The sequence below is a fragment of the Pituophis catenifer genome, unplaced genomic scaffold (assembly GCF_029215685.1).
Source record: "Pituophis catenifer annectens isolate HBS135680 unplaced genomic scaffold, rPitCat1.0.hap2 SCAF_3, whole genome shotgun sequence".
Taxonomy (NCBI): domain Eukaryota; kingdom Metazoa; phylum Chordata; class Lepidosauria; order Squamata; family Colubridae; genus Pituophis; species Pituophis catenifer.
In genome coordinates this window covers 147,583,803-147,601,520 of record NW_027256883.1, presented here as the reverse complement: position 1 = coordinate 147,601,520, position 17,718 = coordinate 147,583,803, and the positions used below count along the sequence as shown (strand labels likewise).

The 17,718-nt window shown below is 40.4% G+C and overlaps 1 protein-coding gene across 2 annotated transcripts in view; it reads left to right on the top strand.

Annotated features, from left to right (window-relative positions):
* Positions 1-1,293, top strand: part of PGM1 (phosphoglucomutase 1) — a 36,662-nt gene extending 35,369 nt beyond the window's left edge. For both annotated transcript variants that reach the window (XM_070941284.1, XM_070941282.1), the window contains exon 11: positions 645-1,293. In XM_070941284.1, the coding sequence (XP_070797385.1) occupies positions 645-734 (90 nt within the window). In that variant the 3' untranslated portion in view covers positions 735-1,293. The remainder of the gene's footprint in view (positions 1-644) is intronic.
* Positions 1,294-17,718: the final 16,425 nt, after the last annotated feature.

The window sequence follows — 17,718 nt, the reverse complement described above, 5'->3', positions numbered from 1 at the left end:
GTGAGGCATATGAAATATTAAAGGCCCCTTTTCTATCTCTGATTCCAAGACGTACTGTATGCTGAATGCTTCCAGGATTCTTCTTTCATAGTGTGAGAATTTGAAACTTGTTTACCGAATTAAAGCTGTGCAGGAGTGTTGGCAGGGTGTCTGCAGGATCTGGTCAGAAATGTCAAGGTAACAGCCATGATGTTGTCTGATGCTCATTAAAAAAAGGGAAACTTTGATTACAGTCATGGCTGCCATCTTTGACCACACCCAGCAGACATCCTAGTGTGACTGTGTCCATGCAGGTTTCTAGAATCCTAATTTGATCTGAAGAATTCTGAAAAATAGCAAGTAGATGGTTGTAGGAGACAACCAGGCTGAACCTGAGGGTGGAGTTAAACACATCATCAGTTTGGAGTCTCTATGCCTCCATCAGAGACCCAAGTGCAGCCCCCCTGCAAAGTCCATTGACTCTTATCTGGCACTAATTCACCTGATCATTAGTAAGTCAGAGTCTTATATATAGGTAGCATGAAATATACTCGTAGTGGTTTTGAACTCCACCCTGGCTCCTGAGTTCTTGAAGCTGACATTGGTTTCCAAAATCTTGTCCAATGTTCCTCTTCATTTTTCTTTCTCTTTTTTTTTTTTGGTAGGTCATGTTGGCTCCTCTCATCTCTATTGCACTGAGCCTTTCCCAGCTTCACGAGAGAACTGGCCGCACAGGACCTACCGTCATTACATAATGTAACACTTGAAGCCATCTGAATAGAAACGGTTTGGGTAGCTGGCTGCTCCCCTTCGGAATCTGCTAATCTTACCCCCAATTATCTCCATTCTCTCCTTCTCCCCACCTTAACACTGTATCCAAAAGCATTACAATCTGCTAAAAGGGTAGACATGTTATTACAAGTTTACACTAAGTGTATGCTGATATACATTCTCTTTTTAGTGTTATCTATTACCGGTCTATGTTGCCTTTTGTTTTAAGTAATCATGGAAAAGATTACTGTATAAAAACAGCAGGACTAAATAACAATATAACTTTATTAGGTGTGATTCAAACTGCCTCAGCACACAATTCAGATGTGTATATGTATGTGGGTATGTATCCATATATTTGTGGGCAACATGCAGACTTTTTAAGTTTTATCCCTCTAAAATTGCAATCACTGTGAATTGATCCCCCTGAAATGAATACCTATGATTTCCTGTACAAATATTCCATTGCGTCTTCTGGACAAAATTAATCATTAATACATACAAAATTAATCATATTAAATGAAATAAAGCAGTGTAACTTGAGTGAGTTCAATTTTCAAAAAAGAATTATGGATTGCGCGCATACGATGCATTCACCAGGATCTCTATGAAAAATAACACCCCCAGCTGCCAGTAGAGCAAAAAGCTAGAGATGTTTATTTTTTCAGTCTGCATATTTATCTCGTGCATTGCAGTTGCTTGTCACATTATTATTTATAACATACCTAAAATGGGCTTGGCTTTCACCAAAAAAAAAAAGTAAGGAAAGACACACGTATCTTCACATGCAAGTCCCAGCCTGCAATCTCATAATCTTGGCCTTTGCTTTACTGGATGAGATTATACATAGAGATATAGTTATTCTTCAACTCCCATTATTTTGTACTTTCTCCTATCCTTTTACTGTTCAGATAGTTCCCATCGGATAGTGATGCAATTTCTCATTTTCTCCACACTTACTCATGTTTAGCTTTGGCTCCTTCTCCCACCCTTTCTTTTTTCAGGAGGGAATTTTGCGGAGTAATTGTGCGGATGAAGTTACCCAACGGAGAAGAAACCTTCGTGAAATTATCCTTAGTAGGCAGAGAATAAAAGCATCGGTAAACATGGTGCTGTATTACTTTATGGGATAAATGGCACTCTTGTGTCTATGGAAACACAAGCCAGCTGGGTCATCCAGCTCATGGTTGGCCCAAAGGTGCTTTTTCAAAAGGCAATTGGACTTTCAGTTGCTTTTTGAAAACGCACCTTCGGCATTCTTGGTACAGTTATAGCTGAACTGAGCTGAATCTATGCAATTTGTTGCCTGTAATACACACATAGATGAACCTTGTCCAGCATCCAAATGAGACAATTAAGTAAGAGGTTATGTGACGAGTAGTGAAGATGTTGGACTAGGAGTGGGAAAACCCAGGATCTAGTTATACTCAATCGCAGAAGGTCACAAGGTAACTTTGGGCTGGTCACTGTCTCTCAACCCAACTTTTCTCATTCAGTTGTGCTAAGATAAAATATAGGGAGATCCTCATACAGGTAGTCCTCACGTAATGACTGCAATTGGAACTGGCAACTGTGTTGTTAAGCGACCTAGTCATTAAGCCAGACATCACATGACAACGACTTACAATCTCACTTCCACTATGATTGTTATGCAAATCATCCACCGTTATTAAATGGGATGTCACATGATTATGACTTGAGATTTTACTGCCAGCTTCTCCATTGACTTGTCGGAAGCCAACTGTGAAGCATTCAAACGATGATTGTGTGACCACAGGATGCTGTGACAATTGTAAATGACATTCAGCTGTGATGCACTTGAATCTCCATCATGTGACTGCAAGGATACTGTGACAATCGTAAGTGAGAGGATTGGTCCTAAAGTTACTTTTTCAGCACTGTCATGACTTTGAACTGTCACTAAATGGGGCAATCATTAAGCGAGGATTAACTGTAGAAGCCAGTTTGTAGAGAAAATTTGGGATAAAAATATAACAAATACAAAATTATAATAATAAAATATTATTGTGAGAAACACTATCAGATTGCACAGAAATCACTACTCTCATGATGCTCAAATGCTTGGTTTTGTACTTAAACAGCAGTTGCTATTGAATGCAAAAATCATAATAATTACGACAGTAACATTAAATAACAATAAGCATGGCTGTTTGTTAAATCTCTTTTCATTGAATCTGATAGTAAAATGAAGGCATGCCTTTTGGAATCTAATGTCTAAGCTACAGAAATGTTTTAGAAAGGATTTGTTATAGATACATACATACTGGAGAAGTTTTCTATTTTTACAATGCAACCTGTCATTTCTTATGTGCAAAGGATTATCTTTTTCCTGTCAGTTGGTGTTTGGACAAAAGATGTTACATTTGCTAGCCCTGAGGGATTATTCAAATAAGTAAATTTATTTTATGCAAGGTGGTTCGTGCGTGGGTGTGTGGGTGTGAGTATGTGTGTGTTTGTATAGGATCTCCAATCCCCACATTAAAATAGACACAACTTAATTCTATAAGTTGTCATTTTTCTTTCTTAATTTTTCTTACGTTTATATCCCTAACTATGGAAATATATACCTGCCATATAGATGCCACACGGTAATATTATTTCATTATAATATTTTAGAGAGTCTGGTATTTTATCTTCTTACTAAGCTACATAGAAATCAAATCAAACTTTTATTATGGTCATAGGCCAGTATACGTAGCTAAACTACAGTATATTTAATGCATTTGACACATCCCTTCCTATCTCAACATTATGTTCAAAGTACAAACCAAGTTAAATATGGACAAAAATGGATCCTGATGTTTTGAATTGATATATAAACAAGTTGCTTGTGTGCTTTAATATTAACAAGTTATGTTGGTCTCCTTGGCCATAATAAAAGCTTGATTTGATTTGATAATATTATCGGAGTCTAATAAACACTGTTCTACAATTCTTAGCGTTATTAATATTAACTATTCTTGTGGTTTGGGAATTACTTCTGTTCATGAATCTACTGGACTAGTTGTCTTTCTTGTAGCCACTGGTGACTCATTGAAATAATGCACACAAACCAGATAAGAGTACACAATGAGGTCTTCAAATTCCTTTGTACCAATGGTACAATGTGCATTATCCATGGGTTTCTAAGTCCTGCAAAGGAGCAGAATCATTCCTTTCATTTTTATTTAGTGACATGTTCAAACCTAATAATAAATGGTAATATATATCTCACTTCATTCTGACTATTAATAATGCAAGTTGCAATTCCTTAACAAACAAGCATTTACCTAGGTCAGTGATGGCTAACCTTTTCTGGACCGAGTGCCCAAAGCATGCACACACCCAAACCCCCAAAATGCAATGCACGTGGAGGCCCTGCACATGCACCCCGTGCCCTGCACATGTGCACAACCCCTGCACACCCACCACCCCCCTTCATGCACCCCACCCTCCCGTGCACACACACACGCCCTGCCCCCTGCATGTCCCCACCCCTCGCATCCGCATACGGCCCCCACACGTACCCCACCCCCCCACATGTGCGGCAGAGACCCGAAGACCAGCTGGCTGGCAGCTGGCACGTGTGCATGCACAGCGGAGCCGAACTGGTATGCCATCAGAGAGGGCACTGCATGCCACCTCTGGCACGCATGCCATAGGTTTGCCATCACGGACCTAGGTAATTGCACCATATGATGCAATTGGGGAATGTTCTTTTAAAAGATATTTCAAACTTATGATCAGAATGTTAAATTTGTTTGGGTCACCTATTGACCAATTCTAAACATCTTAATGCTGTGACATCATTCTAATGTAGTTTAGGATTATATGCCTGTTTAAAAGGAATTCTCATAATGTTCTAAGTATTGACAGGAATAATTTTGCAACACTCACTTATCCTTAAATATATTTGGATAACCTTTACTTTTATAAATGATTTTCTGATCGGATGATGACCAGCACATTACTTAATACTGATGTATTCATCTTTATTTTTTTTGTACCCTGAATTACTTAAAATCATTCTAGCATACAGTATTCATATGAGTGAAATAAACTGGAAGCAGAACATAGCATCATGATTCCAGCTTAAGAACCACTCCCTTCCTCTATCCTCCTTTAGGAAAAGATTAATAGTTTAGTCTCCTACATGCTGTCCTTTCCAGGAAGAACCTGCATATTCATATATAGCCTGCAGAGGCCACTGTGATCCCTGTAGAACGTCTGTGTTTAGTATCCTGCATTTAGAGTTTTGGTGATGAGCAGGGCAATAATCTTAAATCGCTGCTTCGGTGTTGCTCCTTCCAGAAAGTAGATAATTTTTAGGTGGGCAATGACTCCGCAGTGGGCAGAAGCAGACTAAAGAATGTGAAGTCACTTTTTTCTCCTTCCTGTTTTTTTTTTTTGAAAAATTTTTTTTCTTCTATAAGACAGTCCCTTTTCTCTTATTCTCCTTTTTGTCATAAAAGTGGTCCTTGGCTTATGACCACAATCAACCCCAACATTTCTATTGCTAAGTGAGATATTTGTTAACTGAGCTTTGCCCCATTTTACAACCTTTCTTGCCATAGTTGTTAAGTGAATTACTGCAATTGTTAAGTTAGTTTCACGACTGTTAAGTGAATCTGGCTTCCCCATTGATTTTGCTTGTCAGAAGGTTGCAAAAGGGGATCACATGACCCTGGGATACTGCAACCGTCATAAATATGAGTCAGTAGCCAAGCATCTGAATTTTGATCACATGACGATGGGGATGCTGCAAAGGTTGTAAGTGTGAAAAACGGTCTTAAGTCACTTTTTTTCAGTGCTGTTGTAACATTGAAAAGTCACTAAATGAACTGTTGTAAGTAAAAAAAAAAATTCAAATTCTTTTAAAAGTATTTCTTCCTTTATTGTTCTTCCAATGAAGTTCACAAACAGCTAGGCAAAGGAAAATCACCTTTATCAGTATCTGCTTGTAGAGAATTTTAGAACAAGAACTGCACTGTCACTCTAAAACAGATTTCAGGATCTCTGTTGCAGAGTTGTTCAGGATCAACCTCTATCAATATTGAAAAAGGAAGCACAAAACCTAACCTGTGTGCCATTGAATATCCTACTGGCTTCATCTAACAAGATGTTTAGCCTGGATGAGGCTTAGAATTGCTGACACCTACAGCAGGAGTGAAATCTAAAATTTGTTACTACGGGTTCTGTGGGCGTGGCTTGGGGGGGGTAATGTGACTGGGTGGACGTGGCCAACTTTCTTTTTTCTTTTTTACTTTTAAAAGCATTTTTTCTACAACCTCTTCGGCCGAAGAGGTTGTAGAAAAAATGCTTTTAAAAGCCTCTGACGATCCCAGCTGAGCCGCGCGATCATCAGAGGCTTTTTTTTTTTTACTTTTAAAAGCATTTTTTTGGTCGAAGCGGTTGTAGAAAAAATGCTTTTAAAAGTAAAAAAAACAGCCTCTGATGATCGCGCGGCTCAGCTGGGCATGGGGGGTACGCAGGGATTTTTGCTACTGGTTCTCCAAACCACCCGCCGCTATCGCTACCGGATCAGGCGATCCGGTCCGAACCGGGAGCATTTCACACCTGATCTATGGTTATTCTGATATCTAGTGTTGTACAATCATGACTGACATTGTCTAAGCATGTGATGGCGAACCTATGCACGTGTGCCAGAGGTGGCACACAGCACCCTCTCTGATGGCACATGAGCCATCGCCCCAGTTAAGCTTTGCTGCGCATGCATGTGTGCCACCCACCAGCCAGCTGGTCTTTGGGTCTCTGCCACACATGGGGGACACGTGTGGGGAGCCGCATGCATATGTATGGGGTGTGGGGGCATGCAGGGGGTGGGGCGTGTGTGGAGGGGTGGGGCGCATGCACATGCACGGGGTTGGAGTGTGTGCAGGGGCGGGGCATGTGCAGGGGGCTACTTACATGTGCAGGGCATGGGGCACATGTGTGGGGCCCTCACACGCATTGCATTTTGGGGGTTCGGACGTGTGTATGCATGCTTTGGGCACTCGGTCCGGAAAAGGTTAGCCATCACTGGTCTAAGCCATTGATGGCAAACCTTTTGGACTCAGCTTGTCAAAAATTCAGAAACTGCCTAACTTGACTCTACTGCATGTCACCGTTCCAACAAAAAAGAAACAATTCTTTACATATTAATTTTTTTTAAAGTCCAATCGTGTGCGAGCCCTGCAGGATCTGCCATGCACTGCCTTTGGGCAGTGTCCTTTTTTTGGTCCCCTGTGACCTAGCCAAGGTAGCTCAAGGTTTGTACAAGGCCCTTCACTCTTGAAGGGACTTCAGAGAATGTTCTGTGGCCTCTGCAGCCTCAGAAAACCACATGAAAGCATATCCCATTCTTGCACAGTTTTTGGAAGCTGCATGACAGCACATCCTATTCTTTGAAAATTGCACAAAAATGGGGAGTGGTTTCACGAATAGTTGTCAGGTGTTGGTGAAAGCTGGCATGGCATCTAAAATGTGGCATGTTACCTTTGACACATATGTCATAGGTTTGACATCACTGGTCCAAGCAGACGAAGACCAGAAGGTTACTGCAATCCTACTCACCTTGAAATTGTTGCTTTGCTTTAAGAGTTTATCTCTAGACTAAAACAGCTCATATTGACATGGATTTAATTCTGTTATTCTGTAGTAATTCCAAACCTTGATATTAAAAAATCGCAATTCATTCCTTGAAAGAAATTATTTATTTTTTAGTTTAAAAGCTTTAAATTAAATAAGGAGCTCTGGTGGCTCAGCAGACTAAAGCACTATTATTAACAGCCACTTACATCTGCTGCCTGCAATTACTGCAAGTTCAAATCTCACCAGGCTCAAGGTTGACTCAGCCTTCCATCCTTTCAAAGGTAGGTAAAATGAGGACCCAGATTATGGGGGCAATAAGCTGACTTTGTATAAATATACAAAAGTATGAAGGCTATTGCTTAACACATTGTAAGCCGCCCTGAGTCTCCGGAGAAGGCATATAAATCAATTTAAAAAAAAAAAAAAAATTACATTTAGGTTAAACCGTAGATATTTTCTTAAAACATTGCCTATTAAAAATCTGAATGTGCCACTGTGTATTCAAACTAGAGAATAAAACAGATTTTATAATAACTGACATCTCTGTGGAAAGAGAATTGGAGGAAGTGGGGTGAGAGTAGGGATTGTATACATACAATGTTATTTTGTCAATTACTGCCGGGGGTCCAAAACACTGCTTTATAGTAGTTATTATTTTCAACAATTAAGTCAAATGAGTACCTGAATAGTCTTAATATACCAATTAAAAAATGAATAGCGGTTCATTTTTTAATTGGTATACTTGGGTAGAGACATTTTTTTTTTTACAATTTCTAAATAAAAGTATTTTAGCTACCGACCAGCCCAAAGATGCTTCCGGTCAATAGTTTAATAACAGTTATATCTGTCTGTGGAGAAGGGGGAACAATGACCTAATGCAAAAGCCATGACCTGTGTACGTGTATTAAGCATTGGAATGCTGTTTCAAAAGAGTAGCATTTAGATGATGACAGGCATGTTTAATCACTTTGGCATCATTGCAGATGGCTACTCACTGAAGTAAAGACTTACTTCAACCTTGGGTCCAAAGGGATACAAGGCAAGGGCAACCTTACAACTAGCCCTCTCTGATTCTGTTCATTGTCACATTTATACATGCAAATGCTCAGGTTTGTTCACGGGAAGTCCAGACTGTCATGTACTCATCTCCTTTCTCTTGATTTTCTAAGATTGGCATCTGCTCCAATTCATTTGCAAAGATGGGAGAAAATGGAATAAATTGAGAAATGGCCACTTTCACTGCAGGATTGATAGCATCTATTTGGCAGCACTTTTATATGGTCTTTTTTAAGTATTGTGAGAAGCTCAGCTATGATTCTAGTGGTCTGTATGAAGCTGTCTTAAACTATTTTCCCAGCAGGAGTGTTCCTTTGGGTGGGGATCAAAAATATAAAGCTGGTGGTTGCAATGGCATGATCAAAATTCTTCCCTCATTATGTGTGTATCGAGATGTTTTTCAGACTTCCTCTGCTTCTTTTCAATCTATATATACTTGGATGGTGAGTGCTGCTATTATTTACTTTCCCTCTTAAGGATCCCCTTTTCCTTTACTCTGCTTTTCTTCTGTTCTTCTTGTAGCAATATTGAGAAGAAAACAGACCTTGTCTATCTTGTCTTCTTTTCACAGTATTTTGAAATACTGTGACACATCATCATTTAGCAATCCCCCTGTGAACAGTAGATAACTTCACTGAATATGTATTACTAGCAAATAGCTCACATTTTTGGGGCTTTATTCTAGCCATTGGATTAGTATTGCTGTCAATTTATGGGAATCCAGTCAAGCTCACTTAAGTTGTATTAAGTCTTCCAATCAAGGGTTGGAAGGGTTGAAGGGCTGTCACAGGGAAGAGGATGTTGATTAATTCTACATAGTAACTGAAGGCAAAAGAAGACACAATGGGTGGAAGCTCATCAGAGGGAGATCCAACGTGGAACAATTAATAAATGAAATACCGGAGTTATGGGTGCTCTGCTGGCAGAATTGGAGAAAATATTGGACAACCATTTGTCTGGGATGGCATAAGGCAGAGATCCCCAATCCCTGGGCTGTAGCCTACTACCAGGCCTTGAGCTGTTCGGAACCAGGCGGCAGAAGAGATGGTCAAGAGTGCGCACATACATCTCCACTTGCACAAGCAGTGGGAAGCACACACGCATGTGCTCCACACATGCTCACCACTCCATGTCCTCCCCTTCCCCCCCCCCGGCTGGGCCGCAAAGATGGAAAGGTTGGGGAAGTCTGGCATAAGGATTCGACTGTTCTGTCCCCGTCTCACACACGCACACAAACAGTCAGCCAGGAGTTAATAAAACCAGCAGTCAGGGATTTCTTTGAGATAACAGCATTGGCAGCAACCCAGTAGCTGCTTGCCAAAAACTTTACTCACAAAGGGAGGTTTTCCTCCTCCGTCGGATAAACCAAAATAAGTTCACAAAGCCAAAGAATTGTCAAGTCCAGTCCATAATAAATCCAAGGAAGGCATATAACGAAGTTCCAGAAACACAGTATGACTTGCTAGCTTTTCAGTTTTGTCCATCACAAAGCCTGAATGGCCACCACACCCACTTTTATCCCCTGTGGGGTGTGGTCCAGTGACTCAGCTTAATCTCTGGCACGCCTCCTCCTCTGCTGCGCGCGCTTGTCTTTCTGACACTGTCGGGGATCCAGCCAAGACTTATCTTCGTCGCTGTCTTAACTGCGGCTGCTCGGAAGTGCCTGGCTCCTGGCCAATCTCTTCTCCTTCGGAAGACACCTGAGGCATTGCCAGAGAGGAGGGTCCTGGAGAGGGAGGCCTTGCCAACTCCTTCACTTTTGGAGTCTTCTCCCTCCGATAAGACGGGCTCGGGGGTCAGAGTCACAACATCGACAAGGGAGTTGGAATAGAAGACTTCCAAAGTTCCTTCCAGCCCTATGAATCTATCTAAGTGCCCATGAAATCAAATCCATCAGACACAAAGTGCTGGCATAGCACTGGCTCACTGTTTTTTATCCAACCACCATTCTGTGCTAGAACTCTGTATTGGACATCTACTCCATCATCTGAGACCTCATTCTACCATCTACTGGGGAATGCTAGTCCAGCACCTCTGAATAGGTGGATGCCTAAATCTATCCTGCATATATGTAACTGCATATACATAAAAAGACAGCAGAGAAGTTCTAAATATGTATTATAGCAGGGCTGTCAAAACTCCCCGCCCATGGGCCAGATGCATCACACATTGGCCACGCCCACACCCAGTTTAGCAAAGGAGAAAAAAGTCCCTGGCCTATACGACATGTGGCGCTGCCGTGACGACGTGAGTTTGACATCCCTGGAGTATAGGATGCTCAGATAACCCTATTTCTTGCCATAGTTTCATCAGAACATTACAATGTTACTGGAATTTGTCTATTCAAGGTCAGAGAAGAAAAAAAAAGCATATTTCAGAATCCTTTCTATCCATAATTGTCATAAATGGCATGGTTCAGGATTTGCAATTTTGTGATATAAATGGAAGGAAAGGAAAACATAAAAATTGGTAGACAAAGGGTAGTTCTAGGTTATAGCTACCACCACAACTTCTAGATGCCTTGGTCATAATCAATCTTCGCATGTATTGGGTTAAATTTGCATATTTGTGGGTTGATGGATAGTATGAGCCTTATGATACACTAAATCTCACATTGGACACAGATAACAGTAAATATTTTCACAGAGGCCTAATATCCAAGGGCAAAAGAGCAGTTGCATGAGCTATTCCTCCCACACTTTCTCTTCCTCATGGCTGTTGCTCATCCTACCAGCATCAGATTGGATCCAGATGTTGTGAAATTCGCAGTTATATTCCTTTCCCTCTTTGTGCAGCTTCATGTAATGCCTGTGACTTGTGGACCTAAACAGCTGAAAAATTGTAACCCCTTGCAAAGTCATTTGCCTTTCCATACCTCTTCCTTTCCAAGCAGATTAATTAAAACATGGACCTACATAATAATGAAAATGTGAGTTATAGATTCCATGGACTGCTTAACCAGCTTCTTGCTTAATATCATTTTAAAAAGATTGTTAAATATAGTATTCATCTCATGGAGTAATAGCCTTTGATGTTCCTTTAGTTTAGTGGCTATTCTGAATGTATGCATCTCATGATGTCAACTTTAATTGTTATTTCATAAATTTAAAATGTGTGTGTGTTGTTTTGCTTTATTGGATATATATATATATATATATATATATATATATATATATATATATATATAAATAAATGAAACTTAGCAATAATGCAAAACAAGACAAAACCTTTCCCACTTTACAGTTTTTTTATTCTCTATTTTATAATTCATTTAATTGAGAGCATAAACTAGCAACTTGTGACTCTCCAGTTGTTGTTGAACCAATCTCCAGAAGTCCCATCTGGATACCCAATGGAAAGAGATGGTGGGATTTGTGGTTCAGCAGCTTCTGGAGTGCTGATGGGTTCGTCAGCCTATCTGAGGATTTGAGTAGACTATAGTTGCATCCATCTGGATAAATTGATTTTATTCCTTGGATTAAGGCTGATTTGGAACCTGCGTTGATAATAGTAAAGTTCTGTAGAACATTTTAAATCATTTAGAAAATTATAGAACAGATAGCTTCTTTTTCAGGAAGGAAGAATATGCTTTCATCTGAGCATAGTAAAAATATAGGTCACACGAATTCTACCAAACGAGTATCATTAAGAGTCCTGGATTAGGATACCAGTGTGTCAATTTGAGGAACAGATGGTTGAAGATGGGTTTTTTCCCAGTATGTTTGAATAGCTGGCAGCAAATGGTAGGAAATATGCTTTTTAAATAGAATTTGAACCAAGAAGCAAGACATATTGAATAGGGAAGAATTTTGTTTGAATTTGCCCAACCTACCTTTTGACCTTCCATAAGGTAGTTGAATTCTAGTTCAGTTCTAGTTGAGAATCCTTGAAGCGGATGTCCAACACAACAGACACAGATTTAAATTTAACATTGCTGCAATCCTAGAAGCAGTTCCATTGAGCCAAATGGTCTAAGTAGAACTCCACTATCAATAGGCTTATTGTTTGAAATGTGGCTATTGGCTACTACCATGATGGCAAACCTATGGAGTCATATCTGTGGGCATGTGAGCGTTGCTCTAGCTCAGCTCCAGTGCACATATGCGCACCGGCCAGCTGATTTTCGGGCCTTTCCGGCCCACCGGAAGTCAGGAAACAGCTGTTTTGGGTAAGGTGACCAGACGTCCCGCTTTTGGCGGGACAGTCCCGCTTTTGAGCAATTTGTCCCGCGTCCCGCGGCGTTTCAAAAAAGTCCCGATTTTTCTTGAGCCCCAGCTGATGGCTAGAAGAAAAAAAAACTGTTTAAACTCTTGCCCGGGGCTTCAAAGGGCCGCCCTACAGGCAATCAGTGTAAAGCAGTTTTTTTTTCCCCTAGCTAAGCTTCAGAAACGAAAACGAAACCACAGTCTTTGGTGCAGCGTGACAAAATGAGGCAGAGAGAGATTTATTTTTATTTTTATTTTTCCTCCCCAAAAAAGGTAGGTGAAAAACTGCAAACAATGGGAAATTTAGGAGGAGAGTTCAAGATTTTAAAACACAAAGGAAAAAAAGCTGTATTTAACTAGGGAATTGTAATAATTGAGATACTATTAATTGTATATTGTGTTGAAAGCAGAAATGGTTAAGTTGTGGTTCGGAGGAATATATGGGAGAAATTATTTGGTTTATTATTATTGGTAAATATAATTAATTGATTTGTAAGAAATTGGATTGCATGGAAATAATTGGAATATTCATATTCATATTGATTAATATACAAAAAAGATAGTTTTATAACTAATTGATTTATATTAAAATGTTGAATTTGTATTAAACAACTGTATTACATAATTACATAATTAAACAATGTGAGGATGGATATAAAAATAGATGACAATGGGAAGGGGTATAATATAGAATAGAAGGGAAAAATTGAATTTGATTAAGATTAGAGATGAGGATGAAGGGTAATATTGGTTTTTTTAAAAAATAGATGAGGAATAAATATGGCAAAAAGGAAATATAGAAATTGTAAATTTAATTGAAATGACTAAACGCTGTTTAAATTTGTGAACCAGCCAAATATTCTGTTCAAAGAAAATACATTGTATGTTTGTATGTGTGTTTCTAATTATTGCTATTTATTCATATTTGTTCTCTTTTATTCTTTAAAGTTTAACAATTCATTCTTAATCTTAATATCTTTATATTTGCTTGGGGTTGGCTTTCTTCCCTTTCATCTTTTTTATTGTACAGCAATCTTTCTCCTCAAACCTACCACCTCTCTCTTTTCTTTCCTTCTTACTTTCTCTTCCCCCCACCCTCTTTTTCTCCTCCCTACTTCCTCTTTCTTTCTCCTTCTCCTCCTCTCTTCCTCCCTCTCTTACCCTCACTCCTACTCTAATTTCCATTCCTTCATCCCTCTCTATTGCTGTAATCCTTTAATGCATATGGACTACTCAGAGGGCTGAAAAAGTTATTTTTGACTGGTCCTCACACTTTTGACCAGTCCTCGAACTTACGACTGTCCTCACATTTTACATTTTTGCCCTATCTTGTCACCATGTTGAAGAGAAGCAGTTGTGAAATGAGTGACATGGTTGTTAAGAATGCTGCACGGGCATAAATGTGAGGATGGTCATAAGTGTGAGGACCAGTCAAAAGTGCGAGGACCTGTCAGAAATGACTTTTTTCAGCCCTCTGGTTAGTCCTTTTGTGCATATGGACTACTCAGAGGGCTGAAAAAGTTATTTTTGACTGGTCCTCACACTTTTGACCAGTCCTCGAACTTACGACTGTCCTCACATTTTACATTTTTGCCCTATCTTGTCACCTTGTTGAAGAGAAGCAGTTGTGAAATGAGTGACATGTTGTTAAGAATGCTGCACGGGCATAAATGTGAGGATGGTCATAAGTGTGAGGACCAGTCAAAAGTGTGAGGACCTGTCAGAAATGACTTTTCAGCCCTCTGAGTAGTCCCTATACACATAGCCATGGCCACCCGGTCACATGACCAGGTAGCCACGCCCACCCGGTCACATGGCCTCCAAGCCACGCCCACACAATAAGCCACGCCCACAATTGTGTCCTTCTTACCAATGTTAAAATCTGTTCACCTTACCCTATAGACATAGCCATGGCCACCCGGTCACATGACCAGGTAGCCACGCCCACCCAGTCACATGACCAGCTAGCCACACCCACAAAATAAGCCACGCCCACAATGTCCCTCTTTACCAATGTTAAAATCTGGTCACCTTAGTTTTGGGCATCCGGAGGGCCTCTGGGGGGTGGGTGGGGAAGGCCGTTTTTGCCCTCCCAAGGCTCCTAGAAACTCTCTGGAGCCTGGGGAGGGCGAAAAATGGGCCTACCAGGTCCACCGTGCCATCATGTGCCAAAAGCAGGGGGAGCGCAGGGGGTCACGTGCGCATGCGTGGGTGGGGACGCAAAGTGAGGGGGCATTGAATTATGGGTGTGGGCATGTGCGTGTGTGACCCCCCCCCCCCGCACTCCCCCCGCTTTTGGCACACAATGGCAAAAAGGTTAGCCATCAGTGGGCTATAACATTCTGGGTTCTCCCTGGTTTGCTGAATGGGGAAGTGAAATTATTTGGTCATATTTATCTATTTCAGGTGTGTCCAATTTGGAGCTCGTGGGGTCCACCTGGCCCTGGACTGCTAGTAATGCGGCCCTACAACATTGTAATTTAAAAAAATAAAAATTACAAAGTTTGTTATTTATATACATTAACTATATTATATATTTCATATGTAACCCTTTGGTGGCGCAGCAGACTAAAGTGCTGTTAAGTAGCACCAGCTGCCTGCAATTACTGCAAGTTCAAATCTCACCAGGCTGAAGGTTGACTCAGCCTTCCATCCTTTTGAGGTAGGTAAAATGAGGACCTGGATTGTGGGGGCAATAAGCTGACTTTGTATAAAAGTCAGGAGGCTGACTTAGGGGGGGCCGAAAGCCCTACTAAGCAAGTATATACAAAAGTATGAAGGCTATTGCTTAACACATTGTAAGCCGCCCTGAGTCTCCGGAAAAGGGCGGCATATAAATCGAACCAATAAAATAAAAATAAAATAAAAATAAATAACCCAAGACAATTCCCCTGTACTCAATGCAGTCCAGGCAAGCCAAAAGATTGGACACACCTAACCTATCGGGGAGTACAATCAGTCCAGTCTAATACTATAGTTTCTCTTTCTTTACCACTGACATAGCAATGAAAGGAACACATAAATTGTTCCTACATAATTGCAAATTCTTCCTAGGTACCTTTTCTCTGACATAAAACAGAGCAGAATCAGAAAAAAAAAAATACGAATGCCAATTTACACCGCCTCCCCTCCACCCCCACCATCCATGCAATAAAGATAAAAGCATTATGCTGCTCTGTAATTATAGGGCCTCAAAGAAGAAAGTTTTATAATGGCCATTTTCAGAATCTCCACTTTTAAAGCCCATGGCACAAAATGAAAGAACGCGTTTCTAAACAACGCTGAGCTTTTAATTCTCCTTCCTTGTAGGAGGAAAGAACTTATTTCAGCATTGTGCTGAAGTGGTTGACAGATACAAACATTTGGAACAACTGTAAACATTGTTGCTGCTCCCACTGAGAGAGAGATGTAAGATCTCTATACTGTACATTTATATTTCAGACTTATTTCAGAAGTATTTCCAAACACCAGAGCAGCTGTGATTTGTCTAATGTGGCTGGCTTATGAAGCTCAAAAGCAACTTTCCAGTTAGGCAAGGAGTGTACCTTTGAACACGTTTCAGTTATCCCAAAGGGCTTTTCTTAATCTGTTCTGTTTTGAATGCAGGTAAATCCTCATTGAATGACCACTACTCAGTGACCATCTGAAGTTACAATGTCGTGGTGACCGGTCCTCAAAATTATGGCCGTGGTCACATGATTGCAATCTGGGTGCTTGGCAACTGGCTTGCACTTATGACAGCTGCAGCATCCCAAAGTGACGTGGTCACTGTTTGCAACCTTCCCTGTTGACTTTCTACAAGCCTTAAATCAAGGCCTTAAGTCACTCCAGTAAAACTCTCACAATCTCTCCCACCCTGTAGCAGGGTGCCATGCCTGCTTCGGCCCTGCCATGCTCTCTCTACCCCTTGCTGGCCAACTACACACCCTCATCTACCTGGCAGTATTTCCCCTGAACCTGCTGCACTCAACTCCATCTTGCAAGGGCTCTGTGCACCTTTCTTCACCCAGAAGCAAACCCTCACCTGCCTGCCAGCCTGCTTGTGAGTCGCCTGGGAGTTCCAAGCAGGCTGGCAAGCAGGTGAGGATTCCCCACCATCCAGTCAAAGCGGAAAAAACTTTTTGGATGAGAAGTGGAACGTCTTCAAAGAAAAAACAAGGAAGTCCAGTTACCTCCTGAAAAAACACCTTTGGGAGAACCATGACCTGGATAACTGAGAATCTCTACAGTCAGTTTCCTACATGATTCCGTAAGGTAGGTAGTAGTAGTAGTAGTAGTAGTAGTAGTAGTAGTTAAGATGAAACAACAACTCTTGAAAACTTTTGAAGTTCGCTAGTAGTTCTTTATTTTAAGATAATTATATAAATGCAAAGAGGATTAAAAAGTGTGTTTATATACTAATATTAGTCTCTTCTATATAATTATCTTTCAAAGCACTTATTTATTGTAAGGTTGATAGGATTCTTTTTTAAAAAGTCAAGGCTGCAGGTTTATCATTTGACATTGAAACTAAGAAAATCAAACTTTCAGCCTCTCTACATTATAGAAACTGATTTGCAGAATTCCGTCTTCATTCTGTAACATTATCAGGAGTTTCATACCTTTCATACCTATGATAATCATGAGATTTTTTTCCATGTAGGATGCTGGTGTAAAAAAATCAAATGTCAGAAAAGTCCAGACAGTTTTAATATTTCAGGTTTTCCCACAGACTCCTGATTAGAACTACTGACTTTAACGGAGACAAAAGTAGAGAGAGAAAAAATTATCAATATTGGATGCAGTGAGATGGCACGATGGTGGTGAAGATGGCCAAATGAATATTCTACCTTCGGACCTTTCATTGTGGCTTAAAAGGAAGTATCTTGTCATGGCTGGATCACTTTCTTTATAGACAGTCAGTGACTTTACCCTGTTGCAAATGCAGAATAGTCTGTAAGGGTGGTTAATGGGTTCTAATGGTTTTCTGAGGGCTCTGAATGATTTCTAACTGATGTGTCTGGCTTAACTTTTGAAGCTCTAATGATCCCTTCTATAGAAAGGTCAGTTGAATGACTGATATTGCTATTCTAAGTTTCCACTTTGGTTGAGTAGGATACCTGAGCTCCTAAAATGT